This window comes from Pongo pygmaeus, chromosome 10, assembly GCF_028885625.2.
Source record: "Pongo pygmaeus isolate AG05252 chromosome 10, NHGRI_mPonPyg2-v2.0_pri, whole genome shotgun sequence".
In the NCBI taxonomy this organism is placed as follows: Eukaryota; Metazoa; Chordata; class Mammalia; order Primates; family Hominidae; genus Pongo; species Pongo pygmaeus.
Window position 1 is genome coordinate 53,526,938 of NC_072383.2, and position 27,282 is coordinate 53,554,219.

The window sequence follows — 27,282 nt, forward strand, 5'->3', positions numbered from 1 at the left end:
GAATACATGGTATGAGAATATCACTTAATTCACACAGCAACCTTCACAATGGGGTTCCTTTTGGTACAGTCTGAAAAGAGAATGATTATCTGCCCAGGGTCTCAGAGCTAGTGTGGCAGAACAAGAAATTAAATGTAAGTAGTTGCTAAACAATATTACATTCTAATCTATCCTATTAAAAGTGATCCGGGAGGTAGAAACCTAAATACAGGAACAACATAAGGGAAAGAGATAACAAGAAAGTTGGGGACACCTTGGACTCAAAGAATCTGGAAATATGTGAAACCTGCAATTTTCAATCCCTTTGGAAGGGAAAAACAAGAAAAGTCTAGATATGGCAAGAGAAGGGGAGGTTTAATTTTGGGGGGATTCCAATAATCAGAAATAAGTGGCATTGCCAGAGGCCCTCATATAAGAGAATAGCAAAAAAGTTATCCTCCCTTAAGTTCCTCCCTCACTCCTCATGTCAGACACAGCAACAGAACTCAACTCAACACCAAGAAATCCTGCCCTTCCTTCCTATAGCCCTCATCCTCACAGAAGCTTCTAGCCTCTATCTTCAGCAGTTCTTAAGAGGGTGGGAGGCTGGGCAGTTTAGAGTGAGAGTAGAAAAAAAGAGAATAATGCTAGAGAGCCATAAAAAAGTACAGATTTATAGCTGAGGAAGCTAGTTCTCCCCACAGCTTTTATAGACTCCCTCATTAAGAGCTTTCAGGTATGCAGAGAATGTCACAGCTTCAGGAATTGGAATCAGTTAACCACATCTGGATGCTGGATCAGCTATAGTAGGGAAACTGGGGGATAGGAAGGAAGGGTACTAAGATCTCAGGTAAACAATTACAAGCCTCAATGTCTGTTCCATCACCAAATGGAATTACTATTTTAAAACTGAATTGGAAAAAAGGCATCCTGAACTATTCATGCTCAAAGAGTATGTGGGGAATGACTATAATGAGATAAGAAGGGGAGGACTTCATCTGGCTTGGAGGTTAGAGACTTCTGACCAACATAGGAACAGCTACTGAAATGGGATGAAAAAGGTTAATAAGAAAAAAAAAAATCCTCACAAATTGGAAAACACTGTTCAAAGATCTAGGGGAAGTAAGATGAGTGAGGAGAATAGTTAGGCTTCAAGAAGAGAATCCTGGCAAGTAAGGCTGAATATCTTTCTGGAAGGTTATAGAGGATAAAGAGACAAAGTGAAGAAAACTTCCAAAAGATCCACTGTTCTATTCCCTTACGTATTTTTCTCTTTTTAAAGCCATATTCAGGTAGAAACCATTAGTGAATCTATAATCTCTCAAGTTACAAATCAGATCTACTCTGTTTTCAGATGAAGACAGAGTAGAGAGAGGAAAAGCTAGCCCCGAGATCAGAGCCTGAGGTAAAGAAAAGGGACGCAGACGGAAAAGAGGGAAAAAGGGAAGGTCATTCCAATTTTAAGGTTTATTTGGTTGAAGAGGTGTCAAAAATTTAACCAGCATTCCCTTTTGTTCACTTCTCCAAAGTCTCAGAATGGGGCAAACTTCACAACAAATGGGCAGCAGTTTTTGGATTTGCTCTCCAAGGCACAATTTTTCTAAAGTATCTAAACTTTAGGTCCCTGCCTTCCTCACCAACCAGAGACTTTAGAGAAATAAAGAGATATCTTGACATTAGAAAGGTGATCAAACTATTACCATTTCATTAAGCACAAAACCAGGCAGGTTTTAGTAGGAATAAGGATAAAGGATTACACCACAGCAACATGGGACCTGATCATAGTACCAAAGTTTTCAGGTAAGGTGCCGGGCTCCTAAGTCTTATTACCAAAAATAACTCAAACAAAAACCGAGCTTATATAAAGATTAAGAGGAGAAACTCTGCAATAACATATCCAAAAAGATTAAGCAGGTTTCAGATCTACATGAACTTGAAGCCTCCAGTTCCACTGCTTATGTTCCCAATGATTTAGCTAACAATGCGTAACAGCTCTGACATCCTCTGTCATGCTTTGATTCTGCATACAAAATTTCTTCTGTCTCTGAGGGATATCCAGCCCATCTCCCTTCCTGAACTGACTGACCAACATAGTATCGTATCACATCACCCTTGAAATCAGGGCCCTTTTCCTTTAATGTGGGACCCTGGACTCCATCTTATCCAAGAAAAAGTCTGCATTATTAGCTAATAACAGAAGGCTATTAATCACTGCCCTTGTATTTATGTCCTTTGCAACACCTAAAACCTCCCATGTTCTGTTTTATTTCAGCGGGTCACTACAAGCTGCTGGAGCAAAGACTTGGTGGGTGGGTAACTTAACCTCTTCACAGAGGATAAAAAATGCTTGTGAGTATGACAGAAGGGAATAAATAGGCTTAAAGGGTAAACTCAATCCTTTTCCTTGTCTTCTAAGGGGTAAAGGTGTTATGGCCAATTCTCTATAACATTTGCCCCTGAAACTCCCTTTATCTGGTCTAATCTGGCTCCAATAAATCAAAGGAGCACCTAATAAAACACATTGTTCTCTTTTCTATTTTTTTTTTTTATTAACAAGCAACATAATCAAAAACAAAAACACAACAACCTTAAAGCTGAAACAGCAATAAGTCAAACTGCTGCCGCAGTTCACGGATGTACCTGGGGTACATGCTCCCTCATTGCGAGGCAGGACGTAGGCACATGACTGTGCATTTAGGCATATATGTGACCAAGAAGAATGAGAGAAATGGAAAACACTGGAGAACAGAAAGTATCAGGAACTTTTCATCAGGCAATCCCAAAGCGCTCTGCTCTTTTCCTCTTCTTTGCCTGTAAAGAAGAAGCAAGAAGAAAAAAATTAGACTGAAGACAACAGTTGCCTGGGTTCCTGGCTGCTTTAATCCAAATTCACATGAACTGTCACAAGGCCCGAGAAGGAAGGATGGCCCAGACTTGAGCTTGGTAGCTAGAGACTTCATTCCTGAATCTCTCCAATCCTTTCAGTTATCCAGTAGGAGCTGGAAAGTTTAATGGGTAAGGAGGGTGAGGAGTAAAGAAGGTTATTGGGGGCGAGGGACAGAGAGAAGAACAGTGGTAGAAAATGGGAAGATTCCTGAAGCAAAGAGGGCCACTCAGCCTGAGATCAAGCTAGCCTGGAAACAATGGGCTCTTAACAGGCTGGGGAAAGTCTTCCAGTTAATGGGGAGACGGAAGATTTCAGAGGATAAAGGATTAACCAATGCTATTCATAGAGGTGAAGGAGATGCCCTTCTGAGCAGTCAGGCCCAGAGAGTAGCTATTCCTTAGGACTCCAACTCACAAAAAAGGCATATAAATCTTTGATGCCAACAGAACGAATAGGGAGTGAGTGGTATGTGGGTGAGTCCCTATCACAGATCTCTTAAAGGAGACAGCAACACTGGAGAGGACACAAAATGGTGAGGGAAGACTTCTGGTTCTGGAAGTGACTCACAGAACAGCACCAAGTCCTTCATGGGCACTCCCAACCACTGCCCCTCGCAGAATACAAACTACTCTGGCTTTTTTCTAGTGAAGAGTGTTAGCTGATCTGACTCTAAAATTTTCAGGGTTTAATTTACAAGACTGACTCTGATACTTATTCATGAAGAAGCTTTTCATAGGCCAGGTACAGTGGCTCACGCCTGTATCCCAGGACTTTGGGAGGCAGAGGCAGGCAGATCATGAGGTCAGGAGTTCAAGACCAGCCTGACCAACACGGTAAAACCCCGTCTCTACTAAAAACACAAAAATTAGCCAGGTGTGGTGGTGCACACCCGTAATCCCAGGTACTCAGGAGGCTGAGGCAGAAGAATCACTTGAACCCGGGAGGCGGAGGTTGCAGTGAGCTGAGATCGCACCACTGCCCTCCAGCCTGGACGACAGAGCGAGACTCCATCTCAAAAAAAAAAAGAAGCTTTTCATAAAGCATCATCCTGTTGGTACTGTCCTCAAGATAGTAAGTTCTTGCCAGATATGGCTGTTTAAGGCCTTCCACCATGAATGTAAGCTTCCTGAGGCCTCCCCAGAAGCCAAGCAGATGCCAGCACCATGATTCCCATAAAGCCTGCAGAACTGTAAGCCAATTAAGCCTCTTTTCTTCATAAGTTACCTAGTCTCATGTATTTCTCCTTTACAGCAATGCAAAAACAGCCTAATATACTTTTTTTTTTTTTTTTTTTTTTGAGACGGTCTTGCTCTGTTGCCCAGGCTGGAGTACAGTGGTGCCATCTGGGCTCACTACAACCTCCACCTCAGCCTCTGGAGTAGCTGGGACTACAGGCACATGCCACCACACTCAGCTAATTTATTTTAAACTTTTAGTAGAGATGAGGTCTCACTATGTTGCCCAGGCTGGTCTCCAACTCCTGACCTCAAGTGATCCTCCCACATTGCTCTCCTGAAATGCTGGGATTCTTTCATTTTGAGAAACTATCTGTAAACAAAGTGACAAGAACAGGAAGTCTCATTTGAGTCCACTGTCCTTTTCCAGAAATGAGTTAGGCACAACCAGTTCTTATTAAATATTTTAAAACTATCCCTTTTTATACAGAATCGTTTCATTCTTTAAATAAAACTTTGAGGTAGGTATATTACCTCCACTTCCTAGATGATGAAACTGAGGCTCAGGAAGTACTGTAACTTACTAATACCAAGTGGCAAAGCCTTTTTCTTTTCTTTTCTTTCTTTTTTTTTTTTTTTTTTTGAGAGCAAGTCTCACTCTGTAGCCCATGCTGGAGTGGCGTGATCTTGGCTCACCACAACCTCTGCCTCCCGGTTTCAAGAGATTCTCATGCCTCGGTTTCCAGAGTAGCTGGGATTACAGGCACATGCCACTGCACCCGGCTAATTTTTTGTATTTTTAGTAGAGACGGGGTTTCACCATGTTGGCCAGGCTGATCTTGAACTCTCGACCTCAGGTAATCTGCCTGCCTTAGCCTCCCAAAGGGCTAGGATTACAGGCGTGAGCCACCGTGCCCGGCCGCCTTTTTCTTTTTTGAGACAGGGTCTCACTCTATTGCCCAGGCTGGAGTACACTGGCGCCATCCAGGTTCACTGCAGCCTTGACCTCCTGGGCTTAAGTGATCCTCCCATCTCAGCCTTCTGAGTAGCTGGGACTATAGGTGTGTGCCACCACACCTAGCTAATTTTTGTATTTTTAGTAGAGACAGGGTTTCTCCATGTTGCCCAGGCTGGTCTCGAACTCCTGGGCTCAAGAGATCTGCCTGCCTCAGCCTCCCAAAGTGCTAAGATTACAGGCATGAGCCACCACACCCAGCCCAGAGCCAATTTTAGAATCCAAGCCTACCTGATTCCAAACATTATACTCTTTGCCACTAGTCTAACAGACTGTAACACTGAATTAAGTATATTGATGGAATTCAGTGTTGCCACTTCATCCAGAAAAAAAGTTATCAAGAAAAAAGCAAAATATCTGGGCACTTAAGAAGTAGGTGGGTGGCCAGACATAGTGGCTCATGCCTATAATAATCCCAGCAATTTGGGAGCTGAGTGCAGAGGATCGCTTGAGCCCAGGAGTTTGAGACCAGCCTGAGCAACAGAATGAGACCCCATCTCTACTTAAATAAATCAATAATTACGAAGTAGGTGGGAAAACAGTGTTTCTCTACTCAGTTTATTCACTCTCACTTCCTGGGCAACAGAGACCCCAACTCGACTTAAATAAGTAAATAAATAAATAGGTGGGGAAACAATATTTCTCCATTCAGTTTATTCACTCTAATTTCCCTTCAAGGTCTATGAAGCGTTCCAGGTATACTTTTACCTCTGTATCCTCTGTGGTTCCAGTTCCAGCTGAACTTGTGACAATCCCAAATCGCTCCTTCCTCTTTTTCAGTTTCTCATCATCTTCAGACTGTTCAAGGACAAAGGAAAGAGTTGAAACAAACTAGCCTCCATTCACCAAGTAAATGGGAATGAAATGATAACTTACTGGTCACAAGGTGCTAACCAACCTTGTGCCAAGAACTAAGGATCACATAAAGAGATAAGATACATAAGAAACTGAATAAGCTAGCATATACTATGTTGTACCTAGCATGACTAAAAACTTAATTTTAGGCAGGGCCTCAATACTCATAAGACAAGTAGGGTAAAGAAACAGTAAGAGGCCGGGCACGGTGGCTCACACCTGTAATCCCAGCACTTTGGGAGGCTGAGGCAGGTGGATCAGGCAGTCAGGAGTTCAACATCAGCCTGGCCAAGATGATGAAACCCCATTTCTACTAAAAATACAAAAAAATTAGCCAGGTGTGGTGGCGGGCGCCTGTAATCCCAGCTGCTAGGGAGGCTGAGGCAGAGAACTGCTTGAACCTGGGAGGCAGAAGTTGCATTGAGCTGAGATTGCACCACTACACTCCAGCCTGGGTGACAGAGTGAGACTCCGTCTCAAAAAAAATAAATAAATAAACAGTAACAAACACCCATAAAACAAATTTCTATGCTCAATTTTGGCAGTTGAGGGATATGGAAAACTGAGGTTTCACTGAATAACACCCCAAGTTACACCTAGTAACACCTAGTTAGAAGGTACCCAAACTACTTGTTGAACAATGCTTACACGTTACCAAGGAAATTGCGAAAGGGGAAGAGGGCCAGAGTGGTATTTCTGAAAACTTATTTGCTTCAAACACCCAGCAAAGCCATAGAAGGCTCTGAATAGTTTGAAATGATTCTTAAAACAGGTGAATCAAGGTGACAGCCATGGTCAACTCTCTAAGAGAGATGCTGTGGACATTTTCCAAGCATCTGTGAAACTCATGATGTCTGCCTGGGAATGAGAGAATATTTCAGTTTACCATGAGTTGGAGCTGGCCATTATCCTAGGTGTTTTGTATCATTCATGTCCAACACTGCTCAGTATAAGAATCTATATATTTTCCTATCAGAACCTAAACCTACCACTTTATTTAGCCCACTTTAACAGTTATTTTCTCTTTCTCCACCTCCCCCTCACATCTTATCACCAGTCATCAGAAGCTCAGCCTCAGGATTAGAAAACATCTGAAATCAGGTAGGCTCCTCGGGTGTCTTTCCCCCAGGAAGGATTTTCTAAAACTTGGCACATATATAAAAAGATCTCATTCTCTCATAATCTCAAGAGACCCTCTACTCCCTAGAGATGTACCCATCCTCACTAAACAGCAGGACAGTTTCTTTGACTTTATTTACATAAGTTAACCCAACAGAAGGACAGATCAGCAAGAGTTCAAACAAGGGCATGGTGGCTCACACCTGTAATTCCAGCACTTTGGGAGGCCAAGGCAGGCAGATCACTTGAGGTCAGGAGTGGAGACCAGCCTGGCCAACATGGTGAAACCCGTCTTTACTAAACATACAAAAATTGGCCAAGTATGGCCACAGGTGCCTGTAATCCCAGCTACTTGGGAGGCTGAGGCACGAAAATAGCTTAAACCCAGGAGGTGGAGGTTACAGTGAGCTGAGATCATGCCATTGCAGTCCAGCCTGGGTGACAGAGCGGGACTCCATCTCAAAAGAGTTCAAACAATCTACTTTTTTTTTTTTTTTTTTTTTTTTGAGACAGAGTCTTACTTCGTTACCTAGGCTGGAGTGTAGTGGCACAATCTCAGCTCACTGCAACCTGTGCCTCCCAAGTAGCTGGACTACAGGCATGTGCCACCACGCCCGGTCAATTTTGTATTTTTAGTAGAGACGGGGTTTCTCCATGTTGGTCAGGCTGGTCTCGAACTCCCAACCTCAGGTGATCCGCCCACCTTGGCCTCCCAAAGTACTGGGACTACAGGTGTGAGCCACTGCGCCCGGCCTCAAACAAACTTTTAAAGAATGTCTGTGTGGTGCTTCTGAGCTGGATTTGTTTTTAAACCCCAAGGAAATTATATTCCTACAGTCTATAGGCAGGCTGTGTCTCTGGGTGTCCCAAAACTACAAGGTCAAAAGCAAAGGTAACAAAAAGACCTACAGAAATACAGAAATTTTTCAATGCCTCTACTCTCAACCCCAACCAAAGAGTTGCCTTTGTCCCTGTGGCCACAGCAGCCACCTGTACAAATCAAAAGCAGGGCAACTATCCAGCTTTCTGTGCTCAATGTAACTAGTCCACCTGTCTGAACACAGCACGCAGGAGTACTGTCTTGGTCTTTAACTCTTTCAGCTTGAGAAAGATGTCCATTTTCTCCTTTTGCTGCACCTGCTTTCTAGTGCCTAGGAAGGGACCTAAGAAAGAATGATGCTTACAAAGCAATTAAGAATCCTATACAAGTTATCATTTAATCAGTTTATTACTAGAATAAACTACTGCCTACACAGTTTTTCTGCCTTTCTCATTATGACCACCAGCAAATCCATAGCGGGTACCTCATTAATGTACTCTGAACTATTGTAAAAACATTAAGCCAGGTTCAAAGAAAAAAATAAGTATTCTTGTCCTTAATAATAATAAATTAAAATAATAACATTATAGCCATGAACATTTGAGTGCTTAGTATGTGCCAGGTACTGTGTGCAGTTCTTTACATGCAATATCTCATTTACTACTTTTTTTTTTTTCCCCCGAGACAGAGTCTCGCTCTGTCGCCCAGGCTGGAGTGCAGTGGTGCCATCTTGGCTCAATGCAACCTCCACCTTCCAGGTTCAAGCGATTCTCCCACCTCAGCCTCCTGAGTAGCTGCAACTACAGGCACACGCCACCACGCCTGGCTAATTTTTGTATTTTTAGTAGAGATGGGGTTTCACCACGTTAGCCAAACTGGTCTCGAACTCCTGACCTCAGGTGATCTGCCTACTTCGGCTTCCCAAAGTGTTGGGATTACAGGCGTGAGCCACTGCATCCAGGCTCATTTACTACTTTATTTTAATTTTTGCAGAGAGGGGGGTCTCACTATGTTTCCCAGGCTAGTCTTGAACTCCTGGGCTCAATCAATCCTCTTGCCTCAGCCTCCCAAAGTACTGGGATTACAGGTGTGAACCACTGTACCTGGCATCATTTACTTCTTATAATAATCCTATGGAGTAGGCACTGCAATTAAATTCATTTCATAGATAGGAAAATTTAGTCTTGGAGAGATTAAGTGACTCGCCCAAAATTTCACAAATAATACGAGGACTGGAATCCAGGACATTTTACTCAGGAATCCACTTTCTTAGCTTTACCACCTTATCAAGGTATCTCACTTAAGTATTTCTTTGGAAGAACAGTAGGACAATTAAGAGCTTAATTCCCAAGGAGGAAGGATCACCAGAACCCTTAGCTAAAAAAACTTGTAAATTTTAATCACATCACTCAAATAATCAGGTCAAGAATACTAGGACCCCTTCTTCTATCGTACCATATACCTACAATTTATAAGTAACAGCATCTAGGGAAAGAGCTCCAGTTAGTAATCTTGTACTAATGTTTTTCTCAGCTAAATCTGTTTCTAATTTTGCTTAATTGGCTATTCCATTTGTTGAGATGTAATAAAAGAATAACGGGCTGGGAGCAGTGGCTCACACCTGTAATCCCACCACTTTGAGAAAATCCCAGGAAGGATTTTCTAAAATCACCTGAGGTCGGGAGTTCGAGACCAGCCTGACCAACATGGAGAAACTCTGTCTCTACTAAAAATACAAAATTAGCCGGGCGTGGTGGCGCATGCCTGTAATCCCAGCTACTTGGGAGGCTGAGGCAGGAGAAGCGCTTGAACCTGGGAGGCGGAGGTTGTGGTGAGCCGAGATCTCGCCATTGCACTCCAGCCTGGGCAACAAGAGCGAAACTGCATCTCAAAAAAAAAAGAAAAAGAATAAGGCTGGGTGCAGTGGCTCACACCTGTAATCCCAGCACTTTGGGAGGCCGAGGCGGGCAGATCACAAGGTCAAGATATAGAGACCATCCTGGCCAACATGGTGAAACCCCATCTCTATTAAAAAAATACAAAAATTAGCTGGGTGTGGTGGCGAGTAGTATTCCCTACTCGGGAAGCTGAGGCAGGAGAATCACTTGAACCTGGGAGGCAGAGGCTGCAGGGAGCCAAGATCACGCCACTGTACTCCAGCCTGGCGACGGAGCCAGACTCCGTCTCACAAAAAAAAAAAAAAAAAAAAAAAAGAATAAGGAAGATTTCCAACAAACACCACATTTTTTACTAACAAAGTCAAGGGGGAAAGTTTTCTTGACTACTACCACTAAGATAAAGTGAATATAGAATATAAATGGGGATTTCAAGTTGAGAACCTCTAGAATGTTCTAGTTGATATATCTTCACTAAGTCTCCTGGCCAAGTAGGAAACAGTTTTCAGGAAAATAAATGGAGCCTGTCTTCTTGTGGAGAGGGAAGACTAGACCACTATCTTGTTAAACTACCATTATAAACTTTTTTTCCATTCAATTTAGCACTAGCAGTACTTCAGCAAGTTCAAATCACAGAGGAGATAAGACTTTTGAAACCTAGACATTATATAAGCACAAACCCTGAGGCCAAGCCCTCCCCCAACGTATGTCCACTTGGAATGTGCAGGCCAGTTTTGCTCCTCCTGGTTCTTTATTTGGCTATATCCTCAAATGGGGAGTCTGATTTCTCCATTAGCCACCTGCCTCGCTCCCCACCTTTTTTAGAGACAGGGCCTCACTCTGTTGCCATGCTGTTGTGCAGTAGCATGATCATGGCTCATTGTAATGCTGAATCCTAGGCTCAAGTAATCCTCCAACCTTAGCCTCCTCAGTAGCTAAGAACTAAAGGTATGTGCCGTGCCTGGCTAATTTTTTTTTTTTTTTTTTAATAGAGACAGGGTCTTGCTATGTTGCCTAGGCTGGTTTCAAACTCCCGGACTCAAGCAATCCTTTCACCTCGCCTCCCAAAGTGCTAGGATTACAGGCATGAGCCACCACACCCAGCCTAACTTCCCTTTTAAACAAGATCTTTGGTGCCACTTCAGGAGACACAGGCAGAGCATCTGTTCTAAACCCATCAAGGGGTTCCAGGGGAAAACAACAACAACAACAACATCTTTCCCCCAACCCCCCACAAATAGCCTGCTCTTCCTTCCCCACCCAGCACCCCTCAGCTCCTCTCTTAAAGCCTCTTTCCTCCTTTCCCTGCAAGGAAAGTACACAACTGGGCCCAGTAAATCAACACAGTTCTAATGATCTCTCTCACTTGACCCTTCTAGCGTGACGGTGTCGCATGGAAACAAACGTACAATAAACTTCACTCCATCTTTAGCTCCTTGCTGACAGGTTTTGATTCATGGGATGGTGAAACCCATCTGAGGGAAATTACCTCGATCAAAACGCATGTCTCTCTGCATTCATCAGGCCAATGCTCCCTCAGGCCATGCTCAAGTGCACAAATGGGGTTGTGGCATCTGCAGGCAGCAGTGACCCCTCTAGCTCAGTGTCACATGCATTTGAAAACCTTTCCCTTCTTCATCCCTCCCCCACCACCCTCCCTCAAACCCTCAACTACTAACAAATCTCTTTTTTCTTCCCATGCATACTCCTGTGTGAGGAGAAGTGCTTGAATCTGAAGTGCCCTTATTTCCTATCAAATCTATACTCCTAAAAACAAACAATTTGCACCCAAAATCAAGAGAAAACTATCCTTACTGGCCAAACACAGGCACTGGATGTTCAGATTAATCCATACATTTCAATTATTCCCTCCTCTTCCTTCTCAAGATTTAAAACACCAAGCCAACCAACTGACAGATGCCAGTAATTTCAGTATATGCAAACCTCGTGGTACCTAATACCTGCCTTGTTTGCTTTCCTTAAGATCTCATTTATAAAAATGAGAAATAATTGTGCAAAAGAGGAGAGAGTACCTATATAAGAACAGAAAGCATAGTCTATATATTCCTTTGGTTTTTTTTTTGGGGGGGTGGGGGTTGTTTTTTTGAGACAGTCTCACTCTGTCACCTAGGCTGGAGTGTAGTGGCTCAATGTCAGCTCACTGCAACCTCCACCTCCCAGGCTCAAGGGAGCTTCTTACCTCAGCCTTCCAAGCAGCTGGGACCACAGGCGCAAGCCAACATGCCCAACTAATTTTTGTTTTTTGTAGAGAGAGGGTTTCACCATGTTGCCCAGGCTGGTCTTGAACTCCTAAGCTCAAGCAATCTACCCACCTCTGCCGCCTAGTCTCTGCGTGTGTGTGTATACACACACACACACACACACACACACACACACACACACACACACACACACACACACGCGCACACACACACACACACACACACACACACACGAATGAGCCACCATGCCCAGCCCAAGGGTCTATATTTAATAAAACCAAATACCCTTAGTATCATTGTATTTTCCATTGTGGAATACAGTTCCAAACTGAGCCCTTGAAAACAATACCTGGAAGAGAAAAGACAGACATTCAAGCCTGCTCCAAGATACAAATTACACATGTAAAGAGTGCTTTGCACACAGGAACTATAAAAGGTATTCAATAAATGTTAGCTATTACTTTTATTGCCATATTTCTCCTGGTCCTTGAAACAAAGTTTGAGATCACAATCAAAATTTAAGCTAACAATGACATTCATTCTTCTAGATAAGAAGTGAAATCATGGTGGCCTAGTGTGGTGGTTCACACATGCCATCCCAAGCACTTTGGGAGGCTGAGGTGGGAGGATCACTTGAGCCCAGGAGTTCAAGACCAACCTGGGCAACATAGTGAGACCCCATCTCTACCAAAAAAAAAAAAAAAAAAAAAAAAAACATTAGCTGGGCATGGTGGTAGACGCCTGTGGTTCCAGCTACTCGAGAGGCTGATGGGGGAGGATTGCCTGAGCCAAGGAGGTTGAGGCTGCAGTGGGCCATTCTCACACCACTGCACTTCAGTCTGGGCAACAGAGTGAGATCTTGTCTCAAAAATATACAAATACAGGCCGGGCACGGTGGCTCACACCTGTAATCCCAGCACTTTGGGAGGCCGAGACAGGTGGATCACGAGGTCAGGAGATCGAGAACATCCTGGCTAACATAGTGAAACCCTGTCTCTACTAAAAATACAAAAAATTAGCCGGGTGTGGTGGCGGGTGCCTGTAGTCCCAGCTACTTGGGAGGTTGAGGCAGGAGAATGGTGTGAACCTGGGAGGCAGAGCTTGCAGTGAGCCGAGATCGTGCCACTGCACGCCAGCCTAGGCAACAGAGCGAGACTCCCTCTCAAAAAAATAAATAAAATAAAAATATATATATACACACACACACACACACACACACACACACAAATACAAATAAACAAATAAATAAATGAGCGAAATCACCAAAGGCTGGTAAGAATCAGATCCATTACCAAAGCAACAAGAAAACTCCCTTTAGCTGCCAAGAACAATGAGTATATATTTGGACAGATGACTAAGGGTTAAAATTTGGGTTGTGGAAGAACAGTTACTGGACAAAATCAGTCTTCTCCACAAAGTCCTATTAACCATCTCCCTCCCTCCCTCCCTCGCCCTCTCTATTTATTTATTTATTTATTTAGAGACAAGAGTCTTACTCTGTCACCAGGCTGGAGTGCAAAGGCATGACATTGGCTCACTGCAACCTCCGCCTCCTGGGTTCAGGCGATTCTCCTGCCCCAGCCTCCCGAGTAGCTGGGATTACAGGTGCCCGCCACCACGCCCAGCTAATTTTTTTTTTTATTTTTAGTAGAGATAGGGTTTCTCCATGTTGGCCTGGCTGGTCTCGAACTCCTGACCTCAGGTGATCCGCCCACCTCAGCCTCCCACAGTGCTGGGATTACAGGCATGAGCCACCGTGCCCAGCCCTCTTATTTATTTTTTTGAGACTGAGTCCCACTCCATTGCCCAGGCTGGAGTGTAGTGGTGCGATCTCGGCTCACTGCAACCCCCACCTCCCAGGTTCATGAGATTCTCCTGCCTCAGCCTCTGGAGTAGCTGGGATTACAGGTGCCCACCACCACCACATCAGGCTAATTTTTGTATTTTTAGTAGAGACAGGGTTTCACCAAGTCAGCCAGGCTGGTCTCGAACTCCTGACCTCAGGTGATCCACCCACCGCAGCCTCCCAAAGTGCTGGGATTACAGGCGTGAGCTACCACGTCCAGCCTCTTTCTTTTTTTTTGAGACAAAGTCTCATTCTGTTGCCCAGGCTGGAGTGCAATGGCACGATCTCGGCTCACTGCAATCTCCGTCTCCTGGGTTTAAGCGATTCTCCTGTCTCAGCCTCTCAAATAGCTGGGATTACAGGCGTAAGCCTGATGCCCAGCTAATTTTTTGTATTTTTAGTAGAGATGGGGTTTCACCATGTTGGCCAGGCTGGTCTTGAACTCCTGACCTCAAGTGATCCGCCTGCCTCAGCCTCCCAAAGTGCTGGGATTACAGGTGTAAGCCACCATGCCAGGCCAAACTATCTTCTCTTTCTCAGACCTTGAAAATCTGGGCTGCTAGGCTTTGCTGATTTCATAAACCCTAATAATTTACGACTAACAATAAAAGATATCTATTTAAGGTAATATATGAGGGGACTGGGCAAGGATCTAACCTCTATCTATGTAGATCCAATCCCAGGTTCTCTAAAGGCCCCTGAGGAATCTCTTTCACTGAATTATGTGACATCAGGTTCAATCAACATTTTCAATAGCATTGTAGCCATAAAATTAATTAATTCATTCACTAGTCAAATGAGTATCTACTTTGGGTCAGGTACTGGGAATACAGAGACCAATAAGATAAAGTTAAGGAATAAGAACCTTAACTTCACGAGGCTTACGAATTCACCAAGTTACTATAAAAGTGTATACTACTGTTTTTTACATAACTGCATTATGAGGACTCATAAGAAAAATTTTCTTTCTAGCTCTCAGATCCAAAAGAGTTATGCTTTTCTTGGGCAACTTGCTAGTTTTTTACCTTCTGAATCCTGTGAATCACCATAAACAGTGCAACTGTGCTTTCCTTTTCTACTGGCTGCCATAAAGTTTGGAGCCAAATGTGTGGCCTGTCTTTAGCAAGTGATTTTGAACATACAAATGGTCTCCAACTTATGATGCTTTGCCTTAAGATTTTTCAACTTTACAGTGGTGAACGATGCATGCTTAGTAGAAACTATACTTGACGTATCCATACAACCATTCTGTTCACTTTCAGTATTCAGTAAGTTACATGAGATACTCAACACTTTATTACAAAATAGTCTTTGTGTTAGATGATTTTGCCCAACTGTAGACTAATGTAAGTGTTCTGGGATTTTTAAGGTCAACTAGCTAAGCTATGATGTTCAGAAGGTTAGGTGTATTAAATGCATTTTTGACTTAAGACAGGTTTTTATCAGGACATAATCCCCATTGTAAGGTGAGGAGTATCTGTGTTTCTATTAGAAGAGAGAGGCCAGAAGTATTGAAGTGAGAGAGAAACATGAAATCCAGAGATGAAAAGCAAACACACAGAAACAGAGATAGGAATTTAGAAAGCAAGATGAAGTGTAGTTAGTTACAGGGTTGCTGCTGGTCCCTTAAGAACGTACTCCTCTATAAACATAATGGAATTTATTTTAAAATACTCAATGTCCTGAGAAGAAAAAAGAGAGGGGAAAGAGTTATCAGGTTATAACTATATATATATATTTTTTTTTTTTTTTGAGACGGAGTCTCGCTCTGTCGCCCAGGCTGGAGTGCAGTGGCGCGATCTCAGCTCACTGCAAGCTCCGCCTCCTGGGTTCAGGCCATTCTCCTGCCTCAGCCTCTGGAGTAGCTGGGACTTACAGGCACCCACCACCACGCCCAGCTAGTTTTTTTTTTTGTATTTTTAGTAGAGACGGGGTTACACCATGTTAGCCAGGATGGTCCCGATCTCCTGACATCATGATCCGCCCACCTCGGCCTCCCAAAGTGCTGCAATTACAGGCACAAGCCACCACGCCCAGCCTATAACTAGAAATTTTAAATTAAGGGTTCTTAGCAATGATTTCCATGGCATATATACTGTAGCCAGGAAGTAAGTTGCAAAAGGAAGATCAGATGCAACAACTGGCAGCTGAATACCGCAGATATTTTCTAAAGTGTCTCTTCCCTTTTTACAGCAGAGTACCATTACTATGTCTACCCAAAATGGAGTTCTAACTCTATTTTCTAAACCCAACCTGTGTCTTCAAGATATAAATTCATGAGAACATTTTTCGAAACTTACTAATTTTATCCTAAATACAATAAAGAATACTGCTCCTTGCTTGTGTGCCATGGCTGTTTACTCTGCCAAAAGGGGTCCAATTTGATGTAATTAGCACCCCATGGGTTGTGTGTTGAAGGCATTCACCTTCTTCAATCTTTTTTTTTTCTTTTTTTGACAGACTTTCGCTCTTGTTGCCCAAGCTGGAGTGTGCAATGATGCAATCTCGGCTCACTGCAACCTCTGCTTCCCGGGTTCAAGTGATTCTCCTGCCTCAGCCTCCCGAATAGCTAGGATTACAGGTGCATGCCACCACGACTGTTTTTTTTTTTTTTTTTTTTTTTTTTTTTGGTATTTTTAGTAGAAACAGGGTTTCACCGTGTTAGCCAGGCTGGTCTCGAACTCCTGACCTCAGGTGATCCGCCCACCTCGGCCTCCCAAAGTGCTGGGATTGCAGGTGTGAGCCACTGCGCCCGGCCCACCTTCTTCAATCTTATTACCAGTGCCACTCCGGATCATATAAAAAGAAACTAGGAGAAACAAAGCAAAGTGTAACCCAAGCATCATTAAGAATTTGAACTCAGTAATTCCCAAGAACACAAAGCATGAATACTTTCACTGGATTCAAATAAGAAACATCGTTATTCTCTGAGACCAAAAGAATTAACCAAGCCAGGCACTGTTCCCAGTCAAGTGTAACAAGCTCACTCACTTATCATCCCTCCTTATACCATGTGTGAGAAGCAGAAATTCCGATCTAAAGAGTCCAGTCAGAAAAATCCTTAGAAGCAGAAAGAAGCATTTCAGAGGAGCTCAGGTACTGCTATTATATTCCCCCTCAGAAGTCTTTTCCCTAGAGTGATGGAAGAGAGGCTGACAGAGCTAAGATGTCATATTTCACAAAAATAACAAATAACTGCCCCCCTTTGTAAATGAGTTACCATACTAAGATGTTAATAGTTCTCAGGTCAGTCTGATTTCCAAAGGAATGTAAGGTAGCATGGCAAAAAGGAAGAGGGAGCCTTTTGGCCACTTTTCCTGAATCTCAGTGCCACATGACTGATGGCAGGATGAAAAGCAGAGCCTGGGGGCTTTCAGGCGATGGTAGATTAATGATGACATGGCCTTGACTTTCCAGAGGTAAAGGTTATGAAACACTCCAGGGTAAGCGAGCTTCCAATTTCATACTCTCAGGATGAATGACAGCAACTGATGGTTATTCTCTCAGAAACACTTGGATGCTTAAAAACACAGCTGTCACCTCCCCTGCCCCAGTTTCTGAAACTGTTTATTCCTGAGCCTTTATGCCAGCCAGATGACAGAACACACGGTGGTCCCAAAAATCAATGCACAGAGCTTAAGTAGATGAAGGTGAGAGACCAGACTAGCAGCAAGTACACCGCCTTAGCAAATAATATGGTAGAGACACTCCAACACTATCCACACACATACACATAACACACCTACCCAATATAACCATCTTAACCTACTCTCAATAATCTCTTTCAAGTGTGAGATCAGTATCAACTTTCTAGGGCTGGTAGGGTGCTAGGAACTTTAAAGTTACACGACAATTAGAGAACACCAGGAATTGCATCTCCTCTCTTCACAGGATTTGAAGCCCAAGAACAGAGTCAGCTCAGAACCACTCACTCACTAGGTTCTACCACTTTTTCTTTCTCTTGTCCAAATCAAGGTCTTTCCCCAACCCCCTCTCCTCTTCAACCCCAGATGAGGTCGTTTCAGTCTTGCTCTAGCTGATTGTAGGACAAAGCAAGGCAGGCAGAGGAAAGGAAGGCTTCACACTTCAGACCCCCAGAAATCAAGTTTCTATTAAAAGTCCCCATCTCCCTCCTTTAAAAGCCAAGGAGCTGCTGCTTTTAAAGATAAGCGATGCAGAGCCTGGCAGAAATGTCAAGAAGTCAGTAGAGGGAAGCTGAAACTTTTTTTTTTTTGAGACAGAGTTTTGCTCTTTCTGCCCAGGCTGGAGTGCAATGGCACGATCTCAGCTCACCACAACCTTCGCCTCCCACGTTCAAGTGATTCTCCTGCCTCAGCCTCCCAAGTAGCTGGGATTACAGGCACGCACCACCACACCCGGCTAATTTTGTATTTTTTAGTAGAGACAGGGTTTCTCCATGTTGGCCAGGCTGGTCTCTTAACTTCCAACCTCAGGTGATCCGCCTGCCTCGGCCTCCCAAAGTGCTGGGATTACAGGCGTGAGCCACCACGCCCGGCCTGGGAAGCTGAAACTTTTCAGGAGAGGTGAATGCTGTCTTAGCCAAAACATATAGAGAAGGGAGGACAGTTACCTGACGATTCAGAAATTTAGAGTGAGCACTAGGAAAACAGATTATTTTCATCTAAAGTATTTTAAAATGCAGATTTCAGGCCACAACCCAACCTAATAAATCTATATCTCAAAAGGGAAGGCCTACAGAGCTGTATTTTTTAAAGGGTCCCCCGTAACCCTTATGTGCAACCATTATTTGGGGCCAATTTCAAGTAGCTTTGAAAAAATATAGACCAAACAACTTTTTAAAATTTCTCATCAAGTCCAAATAAGACTCCCATTCTGCTCCAATTATCTCCTATAAATGCTAAGGGTATTCCAAAGTTTATGCTTCCTACAAAAACTATTTCAGCTGCAGAGATGTGAGGGGTAAAAAAGAGAGATGTGAAAAAATCACAGAGGACTCTAGGTAGCACACCTGTCTTATTGCTCTCCTACAATTCAAATAGAAAAGCAGAGACAATCTTTCATCATAGTTCAATACAGGAAGAACGTGCTAAAACAAGATCAGGGCACACTGCAGTTATGTGGGGAAAAGAGGGAGGCAACTAAGTTGCAGCACACAAAGCCATTTTTTCCTACAGAACTGATACAAAGGAAAAGGAGGAATATCAATAAAGTGGGGGAAAAGGAAAATGGGATTTCTTCTTCTTCTTCTTTTTTTTTTTTTTTTGAGACAGAGTTTTGCTCTTGTCGCCCAGGCTGGAGTGCAATGGTGTGATCTCTGCTCACTGCAACCCTCCACCTCCCAGGTTCAAGTGATTCTCCTGCCTCAGCCTCCTGAGTAGCTGGGATTACAGGTGCCCACCACCACACCGGCTAATTTTTGTTACTTTTAGTAGAGACGGGATTTCACCATGTTGGCCAAGCTGGTCTCAAACTCCTGACCTCAAGTGATCCACCCGCCTTGGCCTCCCAAAATGCTGGGATTACAGGCATGAGCCACTGCACCTGGCCCTTTTTTCTTTTTGAGACAGAGTCTCTCGCTCTGTCACCCAGGCTGGAGTGCAGTGGCGCAATCATAGCTCGCTGCAGCCTGGACCTCCCTGGCTCAAGCAATCCTCCCACCTCAGCCTCCCAAGTAGCTGGGACTTCAGGCATGCCACCCCACCCAGCTAATTGTTTATTTTCTTGTAGAGACAAGGTCTCACTATGCTGCACAGGCTGGTCTCAATTCCTGGGCTCAAGTGATCCTCCCACTTTGGCCTCCCAAAGTGTTGGGATTACTTACAGGCATGAGCCACTGTACCACCTTTGTTCATTTCTAACTGCTTCTTCTTTTCAACCACCTCACACCTAAGCATGGGTACGACATGCAAATTCTGTAACTGCCTCCTCTATACCCCAATAAACTCCCTACCAATAATTACTTTCTAATGTCAAGATCAAGGGGCTGGGCATGGTGGCTCATGCCTGTAATCCCAGGACTTTGAGAGGCCTAGGTGGGTGGATCACTTTGAGATCAAGAGTTCAAGACCAGCCTAGCCGACATAGTGAAACCCTGTCTCTACTTAAAAAAAAAAATACAAAAATTAGCCAGGCATGGCGGCATGCACCTGTAATCCCAGCTACTCGGGAGGTTGAGGCAGGAAAACTGATTGAACCCAGGAAGTGGAGGTTGCAGTGGGAGGTTCCAGCTTGGGTGACAAGAGCAAAAGCACCCTCAAAATAAATAAATAAAATAAAATGAAGTCCAGATCAAGTATTTCAAATATAATCTCCTTCTCAGTTATACATCTCCCCTGCTAGGGATTTCCAGATTTAATATTTGTTACAAACTCCAAATATACAACACCCTGAAAACACATTTCTATTTGTTTTTTGTTTTGTTTTTTGCAGATGGAGTCTCACTCTATCGCCCAGGCTGGAGTGCAGTGGCGCAATCTTGGCTCACTGCAACCTCCACCTCCCGGGTCTAAGCCATTCTCCTGCCTCATCCTCCCAAATAGCTGGGATTACAGGTGCGTGCCACCACACCCAGCTAATTTTTTTGTATTTTTAGTAGAGATGGGGTTTCACTGTGTTAGCCAGGATGGTCTCCATCTCCTGACCTCGTGATCCGCCTGCCTCGGCCTCCCAAAGCGCTGGGATTACAGGTGCGAGCCACCACGCCCAGCCACACATTTCTATTTCTTTCCTAAGAATCTGCTCTGGGAGTTAAAAGGTTAAAATTAAAAAAAAACAAAAAACAAAAAAAAACCAAAAAACAAAAAACCATGAAAAAAAGATGGACAAGCATGGTGGCTCACGCCTGTAATCCCAGCACTTTAGGAGGCCGAGGTGGATGGATCACCCAAAGTCAGGAGTTCGACACCAGCCTGGCCAACATGGTGAAACCCGGCCTCTACCGAAGATACAAAAATTAGCCGGGCGTGGTGGTGCATACTTGTAGTCCCAGCTACTCAGGAGGCTGAGGCAGGAGAATTGTTTGAACCCAGGAGGCAGAGACTGCAGTGAGCTGGGATCGCGCTACTGCACTCCAGCCTGGGAAACAGAGCGAGACTCTGTCTCAAAAAAAAAAAAAAAAAACTATGAAAAAAAGAGTAGCAAAGGAAGGGGAGAGGAAGAAAGGAGTTAAAATTTTCTAGATCTTAACAAGGGACTTCATATTATATTAAAAATGGGGTCTTTGCTAATTTACAAACATCACCAACTATTCCCCTTAAAATATCTCCAATTTGATGTCCTGCCTCGTCCCCACCTCCATCTCCAAAATACTATGGGATCTCACCTTCTTCAGCTATCAGTCATGAAGAGAAACCCTGCTATTTTGGTGAGTACATAAAAAAATGAACTATCCCATAATTGTTCAATCTTATTTTAACTGAACCCACATATATAAGCCTCTCAAGTATTAACATACATTCTAAACATTCCCATTCTCCCATTGCTCTCACAACATGAGGAGCCTTTAACCAAAATTTCCTATCAAAAAAATTAATCACATACACATATACCAAAAAATTCCTTCCCCAACACTACTTTATTTCCTCCCATACAGACTTTGAAGGATATACAGTTGTCCCTCAGTATCCAAGAAGCACTGGTTCAAGGACCACCCCTGCCCCCACCTGCAGATACCAAAATCTGCGGTTCTCAAGTCCCTTATATAAAATGACATAAGGCTAAGTGCAGTGGCTTCCATCTGCAATCCAAGCACTTTGAGAGGCAAGAGGACTGCTTGAGCCCAGGAGTTTGAGACCAGCCTGGGCAAAATAGGGAGACCCCTGTCTCTGCAAAATAAAATTAGCCGGGCATGGTGGTGCATGCCTGTGGTCCCAGCTACTTGTGGGGGATGAGGTGGGATTACTTGAGCCTAGGAGGTGGAGGCTGCAGTGAGCCATGATCTGGGACACAGCACTCTATAGGAGAGTGAGACCACATCTTTAAAAACAAAACAAAACAAAAAAATAGAATAGTATTTGCATATAACCTATGCTCATCCGCCTACATACTTTAAATCATCTCTAGAGTACTTATCTATAAATAGTTGTTATACGATACTGCTTCATTTGTATTATTTTTTATTGTTGTATTTTTCCCCCCAAATGCTTTTGATCCACAGATGTGGAACCCGTGGATACAGAGGGCTGAGTATACGTGGATTCAGAGAGCTCATATTTCACCACAGCTGGGGAGAGTATCTGGGAGTGTGGACAGACACTGCTTCACTTAGAAAGGCCAGGCCAACTATCTATCACCCTAAAATTAGATATACAACCGGATATAATGTAATTTTTAAAATTATTTACCTTATGTACTAAGAGTGGTACTTTCAAAAGAAAAAAGAAAAAACTCTTACCCAGAGAATAAGCCCATCTCAAGAACCAGGCTGGCAAAAACAACTGAACATACTGAAAAGTTAAACAGGCTTAACAGAATCCAGCACTCTTCTCCCTTTCAGGCTGTGTTTACTCTCGTGGCAAAGACGAGCAGAGGGCCAGAGAGAGGCACAAAACTTGTTTTTTATCAAAGTCATCAGTTCTGACATGTTAGACAAAGGAATGCAAAGACATTATGGAGGGGGTATTGACCAGGGGAAATAGAAAAGAGTTTTTTCTTACTATAAATTTCTTTACCTGAAGTTCTTCAGGTGCAAATTCAATGAATGAAATCAGAGAGAAATACATAAAATTAAAAGGTACAAGAGCTAATGATCTCAGCCATGCACCTTTAGGGAAGTCTAAACATCTAACAGAACTTTCCCAAATACCTAGTTTACAGTAAATATAGGGCAAGGCACCAGCCATGAATGCTGACATAGCATCAAAAATTTCACCTTGTTTCCCTAAATTTTAAAAACTTTTCCTTTTTTTTTAATTTTTTTTTTATTTTGAGATGGAGTCTCACTCTGTCGCCCAGGCTGGAGTGCAGTGGCACCATCTAGGCTCACTGCAACCTCTGCCTCCCAGGTTCAAGCGATTCTCCTGCCTCAGCCTCCCGAGTAGCTGGGACTACAGGCGCATGCCACCACACGCTGCTAATTTTTTGTATTTTTAGTAGGGACAGGGTTTCATCATGTTAGCCAGGATGTTCTCGATCTCCTGACCTCGTGATCCACCTGCCTTGGCCTCCCAAAGTGCTGGTATTACAGGTGTGAGCCACCACACCCGGCCAAACCTTTCCTCTTAAAATGTTCAATTTATATGTCTAACATCTCTTGTCCAATTTTTTCCTCATACATTGGCTAGGTAAAAAGTATGTGTTGGAGGATTAGGGAATAGTGGGACAGTAGAAAGAGAAGTTGAGCGAAAAAACACCTGTCTCCTACTTCCCTGGTTGAAATTAGAATACATTGTCTAGCGCCCTAGTTAGGAGAGAGAAAAATTCCATTCTGCCTCTTTGCTCTTCCAAATTCCTATAGCCAAGTTGTTCAACAGCAGTTGAATGGCACACATAATTGACATCATTGATTGGAACCATAATAAAAGGAAGTGAGAAGTGTGGGTGTGGGGGAAACTGGGAAGGGAGGGAGATGATGTATTTGTGTTACAGACAAAAGACAAGTTCTGTTCCTCCATAGGGACAAATGAAGAACCAGATAATGATATAAACTGAGGTCAGAGAGTTTCCCCCATTGTTTCCTCTTTTTTTATTATTATTTTTGAGAGCAAGTCTCTCTCTGTTGCCCAGGCTGGAGTGCAGTGGCATGATCTCAGCTCACTGCGACCTCCACCTCCAGGGTTCAAGCAATTCTCGTGATTCAGCCTCCCAAGTAGTTGGGACTACAGGTGTGAGCCAACACACCCAGCTAATTTTTGTATTTTTAGTAGAGATGGGGTTTCACCATGTTGGCCAGGCTGGTCTCAAACTCCTGACCTGAGGTAATCCGCCCGCCTCGGCCTCTCAAAGTGCTGAGATTACAAGTGTGAGCCACTGTGCTGACCTGTTTCCCCTTTAAACAGCTCCTTTTACCACTCCCTCAAAGTTTGTTCCATTGGGAGGGTGGGGAAAAGTAGTGTATTTTTTTTATCTTAAAGGGGAGGAGACAGAGAAGAAAACAGATATAGGATTACACATTGTATCTCTCCTTGAAAAGGCCCAATATTTATTTTCAAAGTATTATGAATGAAAAGGGAATGTAAAGGAGTGGTTAAATATTTGTTTAGTCTTAAAAATGCTCCAAGAGGCCAGGTGTAGTAGCTCACGCCTGTAATCCTAGCCCTTTGGGAGGCCGAGGCTGGCGGATCACAAGATGAGGAGTTCAAGACCAGCCTGGCCAACATGGTGAAACCCTGTCTCTACTAAAGATACAAAAAGTTAGCCGGGCATGGTGGCACACAGCTGTAATCCAAGCTATTCCGGAGGCTGAGGCAGGAGAATCACTTGAACCTGAGAGGCAGAGGTTGCAGTGAGCCAAGATCATGCCATTGCACTCCAGCCTGGGAGACAGGGCGAGACTGTCTCAAAAAGCAAAGCAAAACAAAACAAAACAAAACACAAAACACAAAAAACCAAAACAAACAAAAAACTCCAAGAAATGTTATCTAAGAAATCCTGAAGACTATGTGAGGTTGAGTTTTAGCTTCTCCTGAAATTTATCTTCTAAGATATCCACTCTCTCAACTGCTATCTCTATCTACCATAGAGTTATCTTCTTTTCTTGTTGGTTAATCTAAGTTGAAAAGAACACAGTTATTCAAATGGAAGAAGGATTTTTGGGAAAACTGATAACCTAGGATGAAGGAGGAGGGAAATTCCCCCGAAAGCTCTTGATCAGTGAGGTATCAATGGCTGAGGGAGCCTACTTTGAGTTTTGTTTTTTCCACTTGGAAGTCTACTATCTGCGTTTTTCTTGGTCCCATGGCTGTATGAGAAAGAGAAATGGAGAATTAAATTTTACACTAAGCCTAGGCACTGCTGCTTGAGTATATTTGAATAGAACCCAAACTTACTAAGCAGGCTACTTTTCCAACTTATTCTGGGATCTAATTCTTCTACCACTACTTCCTTTAAAGATATTCTACCAAACTCTTCACCATAGCTTATGGTTCCTTAGGTTTATAAAGTTCCATGTTGGTAATATCCTATGCATGGCCCCATCATTCTTCCTTTGGAAAAGGTTTTATACAGCCATACCTAAACTACGAAATCCTAATTAGAGACCCTCTGAGAAGATCGGTGACCAACTTCTAAATCCACAGTACAGTAGTCCCTCTTATACAAGGGGGATACATTCCAAAACCCCCTGAAGCCTCAAATAGTACCAAACCCTATATATACTATGATTTTATCTGTAATTTTAATTTATAAATTAGACACAATAAGAGATTAATAGCAATAATAAAATAGAACAGGCCAGGCATGGTGGCCCAACCCTGCAATCCCAGCACTTTGCGAGACCAAGGCAGGAGGATCACTCGAGCCCAAGAGTTTGAGACCAGCTTGGGTAACACAGTGAGACCCTGTCTCCACAAAAAAATTGAAAAATTGACTGGGCGTGTTGGTTTGTGCCTGTAGTCCCAGCTACTCAGGAGGCTGAGGTGGGAGGGTCACTTAAGCCTGGGAGGTGGAGGCTGCAGTTAGCTGTGATCATGCCACTGCACTTCAGCCTGGGCGACAGAGCAAGACCTTGTCTCCAAATAAATAAATAAATAAGGCCGGGCACAGTGGCTCATGCCTGTAATCCCAGCACTTTGGGAGGCCAAGGTGGACAGATCACAAGGTCAGGAGTTCAAGACCAGCCTGGCCAATATGGTGGAACCCCATCTCTACTAAAAACACACAAAAAATTAGCCGGGCGTAGTGGCACATGCCTGCAATCCCAGCTATTCGGGAGGCTGAGGCAGAAGAATTGCTTGAACCCGGGAGGCGGAGGTTGCAGTGAGCACAGATTACGCCACTGCACTCCAGCCTGGGCAACAGAGCAACTCTGTCTCAAAAAATAAAGAAAGAAAGAAAGAAAAATTAGCCGGGCATAGTGGCACATGCCTGTAATCCCAGCTACTTGGGAGGCTGAAGCAGGAGAATCACTTGAACCCGGGAGGCGGAGGTTGCAGTGATCCGAGATCACGCCATTGCGCTCTACCCTGGCCAACAAGTGCAAAACTCCGTCTCAAAAAATATATATATATTACAACAATATGCCAGCATCACTACTCTTGTGCATTGGGGCCAATATTAAGTAAAATAACAGTTACTTCAACACAAGCACTGCTCTAATGGGGAAGTAGTAGGGATATGCTGGACAAGGGGATGATTCACATACCCAAGCAGGACAGGGCAAGATTTTATCATGCTACTCAGAACAGTGTGCAATTTAAAACTTATAAACTGTTTGTTTCTGGAATTTTCCATTTAATATTTTAGGATTATGGTTGACTGAGGGTAACTGAAACAACGGAAAGCACAACCACAGATAAGGGAGGACTGCTGTATGAACTTCTTTCATCTTTCCACATCCCAATGGCTAACCTCTATACCAAAACCTAGCACTGAAGTGAAGGAACAAACAAATATTTCTTCACTTATTTCAGATGGTGGGAGAATAGAAGATAGAATACAGTAGGCCCTCCAGAAGAGAGTGAATTGAGAACAGCATGCCATCAGTTAGCTACAATGAAATCTGTATGCTAGAAGACTGGTGGCTGTCTGTACTTTGAACTGACTTTGTCTCAGCTTCCTCTCTGGTACCTCAACATAGTTAAGTGACAAGCTCCTCACAAACAAGGCAGGTCCCTTTGGGAGGCCAAGGCAGGCAGATCACAAAGTCAGGAGTTCGAGACCAGCCTGGCCAACATGGCGAAACCCCATCTCTACTAAAAATACAAAAATTACCCAGGCGTGGTGGCGGGTGACTGTAATCCCAGCTACTTGGGAGGTCGAGGCAGAAGAATTGCTTAAAATCGGAAGGCAGAGGTTGCAGTTAGCTGAGATCGCGCAGCTGCACTTCAGCCTGGGCAAAAGAGCGAAACTCCATCTCAAAAACAAAAACAAAAACAAACAAACAAAAAAAACAAGGCAGGTCCAATATCTCACTCACTGTGAAGTGGTTCATCTACCAACGGCAATAAAAAATGTAATACAAAAGGCTCATGAAAATGATCACTGTAGCTATCCAAGAATATTCTAGTCACCAGCCTCATGAAGAAGACTGTCAGTAGAGGCATAGTTTATTTTCAACCTTTTTATATTCTTTTTTGTTGTTGTTCAGATAGGCTCTTGCTCTGTTTCCCAGGATGAAATGCAGTGGTGCCATCATGGCTTACTGCAGCCTTGACCTCCTGGACTCAAGCAATGCTTCCCCCTCAGCCTTTCAAGGAGCTGGGACTACCGGCACTCACTACCATGCCTGGCTATTCTTATTTTTTGTAGAGACAGGGTCTCATTATGTTGCCCAGGCTGGTCTCGAACTCCTGGGATCAAGCGATACCCCAAAGTACTGGAGCTAGGACTAC

The 27,282-nt window shown here is 43.6% G+C and overlaps 1 protein-coding gene across 3 annotated transcripts in view; it reads right to left on the reverse strand.

Moving 5' to 3' along the window:
• Positions 1–27,282, reverse strand: part of SARNP (SAP domain containing ribonucleoprotein) — a 69,507-nt gene that overhangs the window by 3,458 nt on the left and 38,767 nt on the right. For 2 of the 3 annotated variants that reach the window (XM_063646975.1, XM_054441990.2), the window contains 2 exons: positions 5,765–5,854; positions 2,507–2,790 (listed from right to left, as the gene is read on the reverse strand). In XM_063646975.1, the coding sequence (XP_063503045.1) occupies positions 2,749–2,790; positions 5,765–5,854 (132 nt within the window). In that variant the 3' untranslated portion in view covers positions 2,507–2,748. Of the gene's footprint in view, positions 1–2,506; positions 2,791–5,764; positions 5,855–27,282 lie in introns of those variants that run through there. The other variant, XR_008492746.2, reaches the window with a different exon arrangement.